This window comes from Hypanus sabinus, chromosome 28, assembly GCF_030144855.1.
Source record: "Hypanus sabinus isolate sHypSab1 chromosome 28, sHypSab1.hap1, whole genome shotgun sequence".
In the NCBI taxonomy this organism is placed as follows: Eukaryota; Metazoa; Chordata; class Chondrichthyes; order Myliobatiformes; family Dasyatidae; genus Hypanus; species Hypanus sabinus.
Window position 1 is genome coordinate 24,359,994 of NC_082733.1, and position 13,894 is coordinate 24,373,887.

The 13,894-nt window shown below is 40.2% G+C and overlaps 1 protein-coding gene across 11 annotated transcripts in view; it reads right to left on the minus strand.

The window, feature by feature from the left end:
• The window catches only part of atp8b4 (ATPase phospholipid transporting 8B4), a 302,360-nt gene that overhangs the window by 35,989 nt on the left and 252,477 nt on the right, over positions 1 to 13,894 (minus strand). For all 11 annotated transcript variants that reach the window (XM_059952733.1, XM_059952732.1, XM_059952731.1 and 8 more), the window contains 2 exons: positions 9,832 to 9,996; positions 7,623 to 7,734 (listed from right to left, as the gene is read on the minus strand). In XM_059952733.1, the coding sequence (XP_059808716.1) occupies positions 7,623 to 7,734; positions 9,832 to 9,996 (277 nt within the window). The remainder of the gene's footprint in view (positions 1 to 7,622; positions 7,735 to 9,831; positions 9,997 to 13,894) is intronic.

A 13,894-nucleotide genomic window follows, 5' to 3' on the forward strand; every position in this document is an offset into this window, starting at 1 on the left:
CTGGATGATAGTCATTTAGGTAGGTTACGATGTTCTTCTTTGGCACCAGTTTAATTGAAACCTGCTTGAAGCAGGTGGGTACGTCAAACTGGCGAAGCAAGAGGTTAAAAATATCAGTGAACACTCCAGCCTGTTGATTAGCACAGGTCATCAGTACTCATCCAGGCACCCATCCAGGCTAGATGCTTTCTGTGGGTTCATCCTCCTGAAGGATTCCCTCACGTTGGCCTTAGGAGTCTGAAATCCAAGGTTGTCAAGGGTTGTGGGAATTAGCTCATGAAGGTACCTCCATATTTTCAAATTCAAGATTCAAAGTAAAATTTATTATCAGAATACATGCATGTCACCACATACAACCCTTAGATTTTTTTCCTTGCAGACATACTCGGCAAATCTATAGAACAGTAACTGTAAACATGATCAATGAACAACAAGCTGTGCAAATGCAAATATGAATAAATAGCAATAAATAACAAAAGCATGAAATAACAAACTAAAGACTCCTTAAAGTGACAGCACTCATTGTGGGAACACCAGAAATGGAATGAGTGTAGCTAACCACTTTTGTTCAAGAGCCAGATGGTTGAGGGGTAGTAACTGTTCTTGAATCTGATAGTGCAAGTCCCGAGGCACTTGTATCTTCTACCTGATGGAAATTGTGAGAAAAGAGCATAGCCTGGGTGGTGAGGATCTTTGATGATGGATGCTGCTTTTCTACAACAACATTTCATGTAGATGTGCTCACTGGTTGAGAGGACTTTACCCATGAAGTACAGGGCTGAATTCACTACTTTTTGCAGGATTTTCTGTTCAAAGGCATTGTTGTTCCCATACCAGGCCGTGATGAACCAGTCAATAAACTATCCACCACACATCTATAGAATTTGTCAAGGTTTTTGATGTCATGCCATAGAGGTGTTGCTGTACTTTCTTTGCAATTAAATTTATATGGTGGATGCAGGACAGGTCCTCTGAGATTGTGACAGCCAGGAATTTCAAGCTGCTGACTCGCTCCACCTCTGTTCCTTCGATGATTACTGGCTCATGAACCTCTGGTTTCCCTCTCTTGAAGTCTACAATCAGTTCCTTGGTTTTGCCCTCGCTGAGTGAGAGGTTGTTTTTACAACACCACTCAGTCCAAATTTTCAATCTCCTCCCACCTCCTCCCCCCCATTTGCTGGTTCATCACCACCTTTTGAAATATAAATTTCAGAGTTGTATAGGGATACATACTTTGATAATAAATGAACCTTTGATATGGCCCACAACAGTAGTGTCATCAAAGAACTTGAATATGGTCTTGGAGCTGTACTTAGCCTCACAGTCAAAAGTGTGAACCAAGTAGAGCACATGTCCCTGTAGTGCATCTGTGCTGATGGAGATTATGCCAATTCAAACTGACTGGGGTCTCCAAGTGAGGAAATCTAGGGTCTAATTGCACAAGGGAGTATTGAGGCCCAGGCTTGGAGTTTACTGATTAGTTTTGAGGGGAGGATGGTATTAAATGCTGAGCTGTAATCAATAAAGAACATTCTCATGTATGCACCTTTGCTGTTCCGAAGTCCCAGGGTTGTGTGAAGAGCCAACAAACTAGCATCTACTGTAGACTTGTCGCTTCGGTAGACAAATTGGAGTGGATCCAAGTCACCACTCAGACAGGAGCTGATATGCTTCAATACCAGCTTCTCAAAACACTTCATCATTGTGGATACAAGTGCCACTGGGCGATAGTTATTGAACCTCAGTGTCTGAAATCCAGGGTCATCAGGGGCTGTGGGAGGATGTGTAGGTGCCTCCATGTTTTGTTGGCTAAAGTGACCATAAAATACATTAACCTTATCTGGGAGAAAACCCTTGTTGTCACATATGTCATTTCTTTTCACCTTGTAGGAAGTTCAGCATTGCAACAGCAGTCGAACGTTCTTCTGAGATCCCAGTTTGATCCAGAATTGCTAGTTTGCACGCGAGATAGCTTTCTGGAGGTTGTATCTATATCTCTTGTACTTTGTTTGGTCGCCAGACCTGAGCACCACCGATCAGCATATTGCAGATCTCTTGGTTTATCCAGAGCTTCTGGTTAGGGAAGACCTTAAGTGACTTTGTGGGGACACACTTGTCCACCAGTGACTTTATAAAGTCAATTCAATCAGATCTTCTGATGAGTTCTTGAACATGGCCCAATCCACTGACTTGAAGCAGTCCTAAAGTCCTTCCTCTGCCTCCCATTATTTCTGCACTGTCCGTACTTCTAGAGCCTTACCCTTCAGCCTCTGCTGATATGCAGGTAAGAGGGGGGCAACCAGATGGGCAGATTTCCCGAAAAGCAGTCTATAAGGATCGAAAGGAAAGCGCTCCTTACGGTAAAGTAGCAAAGTGCAGTGTTGGGACCCCTGGTGCTGCCGGTGGTATGTGGATGATAACTGGATAGAGATTTCTTCAAACAAGCCTGATTGAAGTTCTCAGCAATGATTTGAAAGGCGTCGCATTAGGCTGTTTCTTGTTTGCTTGTCACTGCACTCCATATATCGAGTGCACATTTAATATCAATCAGTCTTTGGCAGTATGTACATAAATTGTGGTCAGTATCATGGAGGAGAACTCTCTTGCTAAGTAGAACAGTTGGCATTTAATCATTACAGGTTCTAGGTTGGAGAGGTAAGAATACGATAAGACTGGTTGAGTCAGTGGTAAGGAAGGCAAATGCAATGTTAGCATTCATTTTGAGAGGACTAGAGTATAAAAACAAGGATGTAATGCTGAGGCTTCATAAGGCTTTGGTCAGACCACACTTGCACTTTTGTGAGCAGTATTGGACTACTTATCTATGAAAAGATATGCTGGCATTGGAGAGTGTCCAGAGGAGGTTCAGGAGAATGACTCTAGGAATGAAAGGGGTAATATTTGAGGAGTGTTTGATGGCTCTGGGCCTGTACTTGCTGGAATTTAGAAGAATGAGCAGGTATCTCATTGAAACCTATCAAATATTGACAGGACTAAACACAGTGGATGTGAAAGAATGTTTCCTATAGCGGGGAGTCTATGACCAGAGTACACAGCCTTGGAAGAGAAGGACATCCATCTAGAACAGAGATGAGGAGGAATTTCTTTAGCCAGACAATGGTGAATCATGGGATTTATTGCCACTGACAGCTGTGAAATCCAAGTCATATATTAAGTGGAGGTTAATAGCTTCTTGATTAGTCAGGAAATCAAAGATTACGGGAAGAGGGAGAAGAATGGGTTAAGAAGGAGATTAAATCAGCCATGATGGAATGGCAGGGCAGACTCAATGGATCAAATGGCCTAATTCTGCTCCTATGTCTTATGGTTTATGGTCCAAGGCTGCGATGTCAGAACACCACGAAGAGTTAATCATCAAATGCAGCACCCCCCCCCCCCCCCCGCCCCTCACGTTTTTCCCTTTTCAAATCAACAGTCCAGTCCACCCAGTGTGTCGAAAAGCCCTTAGGTCTTAGTGACGTGTCCGGCATGTTTGAGGTCAGCCATATCTCCATGAAACAGAGCAATCCCTCAGTTCCCTCTAATACTGCAACTTTGCCCTTAACTTCTCGGGTTTGTTCTCCAGAGACAGCACATAGTTAACAAGATACTGGGTAGATGAAGTTTCATACCCTGACGTTTCAATCTGACTTGCAGTCCCCCTCCGCCTCTTATTTAAATACTGAATATATTAGGTAAACATTTTTTGAACAATGCCAATTAATTTGAATCTCTTTTTGAGGAAGATTTCATGAATCAAATACATTGAAAACAGAATGATATTTTTTAAAATGTACAATTAAAATATGTAAAGCTATTCCAAATAGTAATAGTACAAATTTCAGTATTTGCTATTTTCCCCGAAAAACACCCAGGAGTTCAAACGAATCAGCAGTTGCAATAACAAATTAAAGCAAAACTATACATGAAAACCTGTTGTTCTTTTGAAATTCAGTTCTTTGTTAATATATCTTTATCATTAATCATATTTGTAGGTATTACAGCTAGAATCCAAAAAAACCCACTATCTAAATTGTTTAAAGTTGAACAACTTAACTCGCTCATCTTGCATATAAAACATTTAATTTGATTTTACTTCCAAAAGCAATTTTACATTTCTCTTGCCTTTGGGAAGAATGGCTGTTATTTTTTATTTTTCGCACAGTGTTCACCTGAACAGGCTTCATCTTGGGCAAATAGGAACTTCCCAGTCAAAACCATAATCAAAGGAACCTCTGTGCCAATAATCTCATTTAATGATTTTTCTCCTCATAAATCACATAAAAAGCAAATGCGTGGGATTAATAAATAATTATATTATTCACTATCTCTTGACTGGTAGAAAGGGAAAAACAGCAAAGCTTAAAAGAAAAGATTTATTTGGATCAGTTTCTGAGTGGTCATGGAAAGGGTAAATATATTTTATAATATTTCAAGGTTTTATTCTGAATCCAACTGTACTTAGCTTTTTCTAGAATTAGGTAATCAACAATAGTGTCATTTTCCTGAGGACAATCAATATATCAATTGTCAGGGGAAATATATTGCTTTGGTATGTAACATGTGATAAATCTAACGTGTCTAGCCTCTAGGTCAAAAAAGCCATGTACCATCCTGAAAAGTGCATACAGTGACAATCCAATCTTCTAGTTTGGTTAACACATATTAAGAAAGCTGTCACACCTCAATATGCTGCACCATGATCATAAATCCAATTTATTTCCACACATAAACCATCTACATAAGGTAATACAGTGTTATACTCTCACTACAGGATTGCATTTGTGCTTCAACAATTGTTCATATTGGAAGATTACATCAGGTTCATGGCCTCATTAAAGCTTCGAGCTCTGAGTCCTCAGGGTGACATCAGTCAATGTGACTCAACTACAGTAGCCAAGTCACACACACAGAATTTCCTCTGATATCATCAACCCAAGTACCGGCGCACAGACAATTATAGAAGGCATATCTATTCAGTAGGCGCCAGAGCACCAACCGTGCACTGGCAGTATAAGGCGATGAGAAAATGTTTTACTGGTTTACCAAAGCATCATTCTTTGACCGTAGTCAGGCTCATTCCAGTGTCGGCACCAGTGATCAACAAAGCCGCACAAAAAAAAAATTGGATTGTGTGTTACTGGGGGGAGGTGGGGGGGGGGGTAAAGTGGGGAAAGTGGCAACCAAACTACTTCTGCACCAGATCACAGCCAAAATCTCAGTGGACACTATGAAGTTTAATAGTATAGATTTGGACACTTCATTCTGGAATGTTAAAAACAGACACCTGTGAATGCAGTGGGCTAGTTTCATATAGGGCTTTTTCAGCTCTCCCCCTCCCACTGGTCAAATCTAAATCAGAGGACTTTGCAACAGAACATCTCTGAAGCTCAAGGGAGTAAACATCCATGCAAGTCCATCGATTGAGTGAAGGTTAAGTAATTAATTTTGAAAAATCAAATTCTCTATTCTTTTCAAATTCCAGCAAAATTAGTTTGTCCTCATGAGGATGTTAGAAGAACAACACAGTTGAAAAAAACATGAAAATGCTTGGACTTATATGGTGAACTATTTCCCGCTAAAGCATAGGTTTAGTTGTAGGTATTTTGCTTGGATTTTGCTATTCCTTCCTTTGCAGGCTGAACAGCTTATTAAAGGGCTGTAAGTTCTGGTGTAACCATGTACTGGCTGCTGTTCCTCAGGATTAGTGTTTACCAGCCTGTGTCGCTGAAAAGAGCTGCCTGTTCTGCAATTGCTTCATTGACAGCAGGGATAAACCTCCTCTCTCTCTCACCTGAAGACACCATCACCATCTGCCAGTTTCTCTGCTTCAATGGTACCTTACTAATGATCTCTCTTTCCACACCAGCTTCTCAAACATTCTCTCCTTCACTCTCACTGACTGAGCCTAACCGCTACCATTTTCCGCACCCCATTTCTTAAACATCAATTCTCATCCATCTTATGATAACAGATTCTGTTTTGTTTCATCATCTGAAATACTGATTACTTGACTATCTTGATTTTACCATCTTGGACTCCTTCAGATCAACGTACTACTTTCTAAAAGGTCCGTTCCCTTCCTGTGGCACTTTCATGTCCCTGATGCTACCTACCAAAACAAATGCATCTGTTCATTTTACCCTTCCTAAGCCAGGATCTAAAGAACCAAGAAAGAAAGAAAAATATTACCAAGGTCTTTGACATAGTTACTGACATATAAAATCATCTCCACATTGCGTTCACTAAAAAACTGACATTTTCATGAAATTTCATTTCTGTGCCGGATTCCTGATCATGTTATGGTTTATCCAGTAAAATTGGTATTTTCTGAGGTCTCCAACAATGTTCTAATCAAATGTAAGTAAATTCCACAAATACAATCTTGCCTTTGTCTTGGATAGACAGCATTTTTCTATTTCCAACATGCACAGGCATTTTAGATCTTGTTTCACTACATTTCTCTCGGTTCACTCACCTGTCTTCTGCTTCCAGAATGTAACGCTGTTAATTTGTTTCGTTTCAAATGTCTGATGGTTGGTTAATTAATAAACTGACTGTGTCACTACAGAAAATCTCTTTTCCCACTTGTGTCTTTTGCACACCAAGCCCACAACTTGCCTTTCTTGTTTAGTCTAATGAAATGGCTTTCGTTCTACATTCCAGTTTCAATGCAAGGGTTATAACTTAAATATTAAGTTTCATTCTGGTGATTTCCAAGATTGGGCAAACTCACTGGCATCAGGGAATGGGGTACAGGGATTGTGAATTAAATCCTCCTCTGAGGGTTGGGTGGCAGATCTTTGCATGGTGGTCAAGCAATTGATAGGGAAAGGGGAATGAGACTGCCTTTAGAGAAATTGGGTGCAGGGTCAAATTGGTGGTGGGGTTGGGCAGGATATCAAGGGTGGAGGGGCTTGGTTCACGATATGTGTTTGGAGTGACAAGCACAGTGGCAAGTAAGCATTTTATGTTGTGAAGTTGGTTCACAGACTCTGAGGCCTAGCAAGTATCTAACTAATGACAGAGGACTGTGAAGGTCTGCCTTTACATGTAGAGCATACACTGTCCATACACCATGCATGTTTGGGCTAAGATCATGAAAGTGCCAATACATTTTGCTGAAAACCATCACCCACATCAGGCTTTCCACTGTGTTGGGATGGTATATCTAAAGAGGACCTAAAAGGGAAATTATATGCTTTGTACAAAAAAATAATTTGCAAATTTTTATTGAAAACGAATTCCACTGTGCACAAAAGCATGAAGTCAATCAAATTGACCCAATGTGTTGTATATACTTTTGTACACCACGTAATACACTTTCAGGAAAGAAGTACACCAACTGAATTTCTCAGCTGAGGTAAAAAAATTGCAAGTGATGAGAGAGATTGTAGAAATCTGTTTTTCATATATTAATTATTAATCAGTCAACCAGTAAATGATGTAATCTAAAAAAAAACAAATACAAGTGGAAAAAAATATTCAATGAATCACTTCATTATGTTCCATGTGTTTCTCATAAGCACTATCGTTAGGAGATTGGACCCTTGCAATAAAAGCAGCTCAGTTTTAACAGAAAATAGAAATTAATCTTTGGTGAAGGTCACCATTTAGCCTACCTTGCTTATCTCCTGTCAGTACCCAAATCTTAATGTTGGCCAGGGTTAGGTTGGCAATTGTGTCAGAAACTCCTTCTTGCAGTTTGTCTTCCACTGCAGTGGCACCTAATAACTAAACAAAGTGAGGCACATAGTTAATATAATTACAAAGAAGCTTTGAATTCATGTTAAACTTTTTGCCACCCAATACAAGATTGGGTATGGTGAAGTCCCAAGATTATTTTATTAAATTATTTCCTCATTTTATCAAATAAATAGATGAAAGGTTTAACCCCAAGTTTGTTAGCTTCTACCACCATTGTACAATGCTCTTTAACACTATTTTGAACAATATTAATAAAAAGATGGAAACTGCGAAGATCAAAAGAGTCTTTGGGGAGGCTTCCATTAAGATGTTATGCCAAGGACAGAAGGTTAATTAAAAAAAAGGGCCAGTTAATTGCTGGCCTTTATAATGATGGGTGTGGAGTAACAGTGCAAATTGACTAGAATAAGTTGACCCCATAGATGGTATTAATATTGGTGAGAAATCTAGGTTTGCAAACAATCCATACAGATCATTTCAAAATCTGAAGTACTTTGAGGTGATATAAACAAAAACAGCAGCAGAATACAGAATATAGTGTCACGGTTACAGTTACAGAGAAAGTTCAGTGAAGGTAGACAAGGACCAGGGTGAGATAAGACAGTGAGAATTGACGTTCAACATACAAAAGGATAGAAGTTGTCGTTGAACCAGGTAGTTTGTGTTGTCAAGTTCACTTATGAAAAGAGAATACAGAATCTAAGGCTGTGTTCTCTAGAATTTGGAAGATTACAAAGTGATTTGATTGAAGTTCTCAACATATTAGGGACACCAAATGTGTAGATGGATGGTCAGTCCAGGACTATGGCTATAAAATTACAGCCGGCCTTCCAGGGATGAAACCCTTCAGTGCCCAGGGAACATTTTTAAACATGGAACATAAAGATATAGGGAATGTGGTAAAAACTCAAGTGAATGAAACTCGGACAGAAACTAGCCATGATGTCATGAAAGGCAGTACAGACAGAATCAGAACCAGGTTCAATATCACTGGCATTTGCTGTCTTTGCAGAAGCAGGGGGAAAAAAACTGAATCACAGCAAGTATAATAGTTAGTTAAGCAAGTAGTGTAAAAATAGAAATTAAAAAAGTAGTAAGGTAATGTTCATGGGTTCAATGCTCATTCAGATTCAGAAATCTGATGGCAGAGGGGAGGAGGAGTGTGCAATTTCAGGCTCCTGTACCTCCTTCCTGATGGGTAGCAACGCAAACAAGCCATGGCCTAGAGGATGGGGGTTCTTAATGATGGACACCGCCTTTTTGAGAAACCCCCCCTTGAAGTAGTCCTGCCTGATTTTCCCCTGAATTCCTTTGATCTCACATGAACGTGAAGATGTTATTAACATGTAAACAGAAGTCTCCTATAAACATACTGATCTAAAAATGCTTCCAGTATCATTCAGAGATATCACAGTGGTTCACTGCATTGAGTCCTCATGCACTGCTGTAACAGAACTAATGGAGACAAGTATATAGGTCATGTTTCACAGTGGATCAAATTAGTAAATAGAGACCAAACTACTGCTTTAAGGACTAGGTAAGGTTATGCTTCTTTGGGGAAAACAGCCGTGCAATGTGATGCTTTTGTGTCAGCATTCGGGGGATTGGTGCTGCAGAGTTGGAAAAGCTACCAGGCTTGAGTCAAACGGTGGTGGTTGAGGTGGGAGGAATTGATATATGTCATGGCATTGGTTGGAATAACAATCAGGAGATATCAGCAGTGAGGTGAGAGGAAAACTCTTAACACTAGACCTAAGAGAATTGAAGGGTATATCAAGGTAATGAAGCATACCTTTAATTAACCCAGATGTGGGCCTCAATAAACCCCCTTCTGTGTTAGTTACCATATTACAAACATACGTGAATTTTCCACATGAGGTAGAAGCATTAAGTGCCACAATATGTGTTGACTAGCTACTATGTTTAAGTGCAAGCAGCTCCCCCAAAACAAAAAAATTCTCGTTATTAAACAAGATACCGTAATTGTGTTTAGTCTTTGGCAAAACAATGTGATGATCGATACATTCCAAAATAAGCACTTTCAATAACATAACATCTCCAGCTTCACGGGTCACAATAACAATACATAGCTTAGGACAGTGTTGCAGCTCCTGTGTGCCATACCATCAGATCCTGCTCAATTTCCTCATACAGTGCGGAAAGTTGTTCATCACGATTGTCAATAACCGTTCTGGCATGCTGGTGCATTTTCTGCCACTTGTTGAAGTAAGCTTCATCCAGGTCCCTGTAGGCAAGCACTAATGTCCGCAGTCCTTCCCCTGCAAATTCCTGTGTAGAAATATCATGATAAGCATTAACTCAGAATCTTCTTTTTGGGGGGGGGGGGGGGGGTGCAGAATGAACTCCAGAAAGTTCCACCAGGAAATCCAGTTATTGAAGTAAAATGCTTCTAGAACTACTGCTTCGGTACTATAGTTTACCGACCAGGAATGATCATCCGGTTGATATTCTGATATTGAATTAACTTCAATATAAATAACTTTATATAGTAGTCTTCTATATGAAAGGGACCTACTGAAAGGTATTCTGCATTTGTTTGTGAAATACCAGAAAATCATGAAGTAGTTCACAAACAAATGCAGGATCCCTTTCAGTAGGTCTGATGGAGACCTCCTAAACAATGTGAAGACCTGTCTCTGTACAAATGCCTTGCAGTCAGTGTGACCACACACATTTATTGCTTTTTTCATTTAGCGATACAGTGCGGGGAAAGCCTTTCCGTCCTTTCAGGCCACACTGTCCTAGCGGCCCACAAAAAACCCAATTAACCCTAACCTAATCACGGAACAATTTACGACCAATTACCCTACCCTGTACGTGATGCACAATCAATAACTCTTGGAGGCAGGAAGTGAACGATAGGCTTTTATTAGCAGCAAAAAAGGGAGCCCACTACATCTCGGAGACTGAGGGAGGAGCAATGCCCCAATCGCCTTTATACAGGGGTCTGTGGGAGTAGCCACAGGAGCAGTCAGCAGAGCGGCGTGTCCAGACAGGTAGGTATATGTAGATTCCCACAGTACGTCTTTGGACTGTGGGAGGAAACTGAAACATGAGGTGAAAACGCAAGCCTTCCATGGGGTGGACATACACAGACTGCTTCAGATTGGCACAGAATTGAACTCCGAACTCTAGGACGCACTGAGCTGTAATAATGTCGCGTCAGCTGCCACGGTGCTGTGGCGCCCTTTTGTGGACACCTATCTCAGAAGTGGCGACCAGGCAGTACACTACACTAAGTTGAATGCCGTTATCCACATCCAGAATCCTCCTTACGTAAAGTACAGAATGAAAATAGCAGACTTTGCATTTTCCATTGTATTTTCCATTATATTTACAAAGTACATCCATTCAGATTGAGTTGTGTTAAAGCACAAAAACACGTTGCTGTGCAATTCAGTCTCCGGGCTGGTTTCAAACTCAGTCAATGTTAAATCGTTCATGTACCACAAAAATGGTTCTGAACTGCAATTTCATGATCTAATTTGTTATTTCACTTCAAACAATGAATTGAATCTTCATATTTTTTTAAAAAAATAAGGATCAACTGAACTTTGAACAAGCATCTATGTACCACTGAAGTTTCTCCTGAAACTCTGAGGCTTCAACAGAGTAATGTGTAAAACCTCTTGAGCCTTCAACTCCCTTTTTAGAAAATGACACCAGAAATGTTCTGTTCAGAAGGATGTCAGATTCAAACCCCCAAAGGCACATTTTAAGCTAGGAGATGTCCTTATGGCAGCAATATTTATTTCATGAATGTCAGAGTGAGTCTGGTGAGTGGCTGCTCCCAGGATACCCATGGATTGAGGCACAAACCTTGAACTTAAGATGTGTCTCAGACAACAGTATTCAGACATATCATTTGAAGGTTACTAGGCAATTAAATAGCAACAGTTATTCTTGTATTAGAATTTCAATTTCATGAAGAAGTATTTTTGGCTGATAAAGAAAATGACACCATATTCACCATAATCTGAATTCAATCTTGAGAGAATTTAACACTTGTTCTGCTTGGGCTGCTTTGTGTCAGTTTGTGTACATTTTGACAATACTTTAACTTTCATTGATAATTAATGCATTTCTAAAGCTTCAGGGAAGATAAAGCTTACACAGTGTCTAGTACACAAATCGTATTTTAACACGCAGCTAAAACACACTCTTGTCAAATCTGTTGATGAAGAGCAAAACCTTCATATACTGCAGGAAGGTTCAGTCCTAGCTTCCAAACAACTACGTCCAAACACCTACAAACCACTGTCTCCACCTTCGACCATTTGAGAGGTCCTGAGAAACCCCAGTGAACAAGCAGCAATTGCAGCATGTCCTCTGGCTTTAAATCAAATTGATGAGGACTGGCTTTATTCAAACATACAAGACTCTAAGGGCTTGACAGGGTAAATGTTTGGATGTTTTCACAAATGAACAAAGATTCAGAACTACAAGTGGCCAGTCATTTACATTTTAATGTGAGCTGTGTAGAAATTTCTTTTCACAGAGGGGAGTGAACCTCTGGAATTCTCTGGCCTAGTGTTTGGTGAAAGCTGGAACATCAGAAACATTTGCAGTAGAGGTGGGTATGCATTGGTGGGCCGAGGAACCGAGGGGGTTGAGAAAATAGCAAAGGAGAGTTGACACTGGTACAGATCTGCCACAATCTTATTAAATGATATGATTAGCCTTTGTCCCTTCCTTTCTTTAGGCTGCAGCCAACTTTTTGCAACACAAAAATAATGCAGATTCCTTTGATATTTCTGATATCTCGATGGGTATTGCCTGAGGTATACTGATGCTGCCACTAAGAGGCAATCTTGAGTGAAAATGCTTTATTTAATGGAAATATCTGCAGGAGTCTTAAGGCACATCAATGTTTCGACATCTTTTCAGTGGCGTACACCAGGTTGTCATAATGGGTTTGCTGCCCACTTTGCCCTTCACCCACTGGCAGGAAGTGAATCAAATGGTCTAATCATGTTCTCTTAGCTTTCCCTTTGGTTTGAGGTTGACTTGCTTCCACCCCAGTTCAAGCGAATGTGGAACCCATCGGCTCTGCCATTGGTGAGAAAACTGTCCCAGACTAGGTGGATAATAGTTTAGTTTGCCTTTTTCTGGATTCTGTAAACTCCCAAATCATGGACCAGTCTCTTAATACCTTCCCGAACGTGCCTTGTCCACTTTGAATGCTCTTGGAGTAGAGGTTCCAAGAGCTGCTGGGGGTTTGCATTTCTTCAAACAGCCTATGAAGACATCCTTGGATCTTCTCTGTCTATTTGGTAATTCTTTCGATGAAGGAATGTTTATATTGAGAGCGTTGTATTAGGTATGTAAACATCACAGAGGTCTAATGGAGTGGAATGAATGTATTTACAGCCTCAAAGTTGGAGATGCTGACCTGGGTGGAGAATGGCACCAGTGGTTTGATTACCCAGCCACATACTTGGAGAACTCTGCATTGTTGGGATCTCTTCAGGCATTTGAACTACTAGGGTAAATAGACCACATTTCAGAAGGTAGGAATCAATGTTGCTTGCTAGACCATTGACGTTATACTGGAATATGAAGTCCTGATCTTTCCCTCTAATACCCAAAGGCAGTGCTGGAATACTAAACGTGAAAATGAAGTTCACTGTCAATGTATTCCTTGAGGTTGTTTCTGGAATATGTGAAGTGGTTCTGGTTTTTCATGATCTTGCTATGGAGCTTTATTGTCAGAGGGTGGTGTTGGTACAGTGGGCACAGTTCATAAGAAAATGTGCGCAAGGCCTATCTTCTCATATGCTTCAGTGAAGCAGCCAATAATGAGAGGGGTCACTGGCTGTGTACATACACAAGTGTCACCAGCATATTTTGTAATGCACTTTATTGCTGAAAGGCCAAATCAGTCATTACCAGCCCCTGTTCTCAAACTATTCTCTTTAGATATGACACTACTTCCTCGATGATAATCTATGTATGACAAGAGTGCTTTTAGAAGTAGTACAATTGTGTAAGAGTTATTGTTCAAATAAGCTGTTTTGTCCTTATTGGCAGCAAACACACAAATATAGACGAATACACAGACACAAATATATGCACACATAAAATGTTCCTCGATCAAGCTTTGAGTTAATAGGACTATTCCAAACAGAAGAAAACAAAGTTGATCCACAAACACAAAGTGAGATCT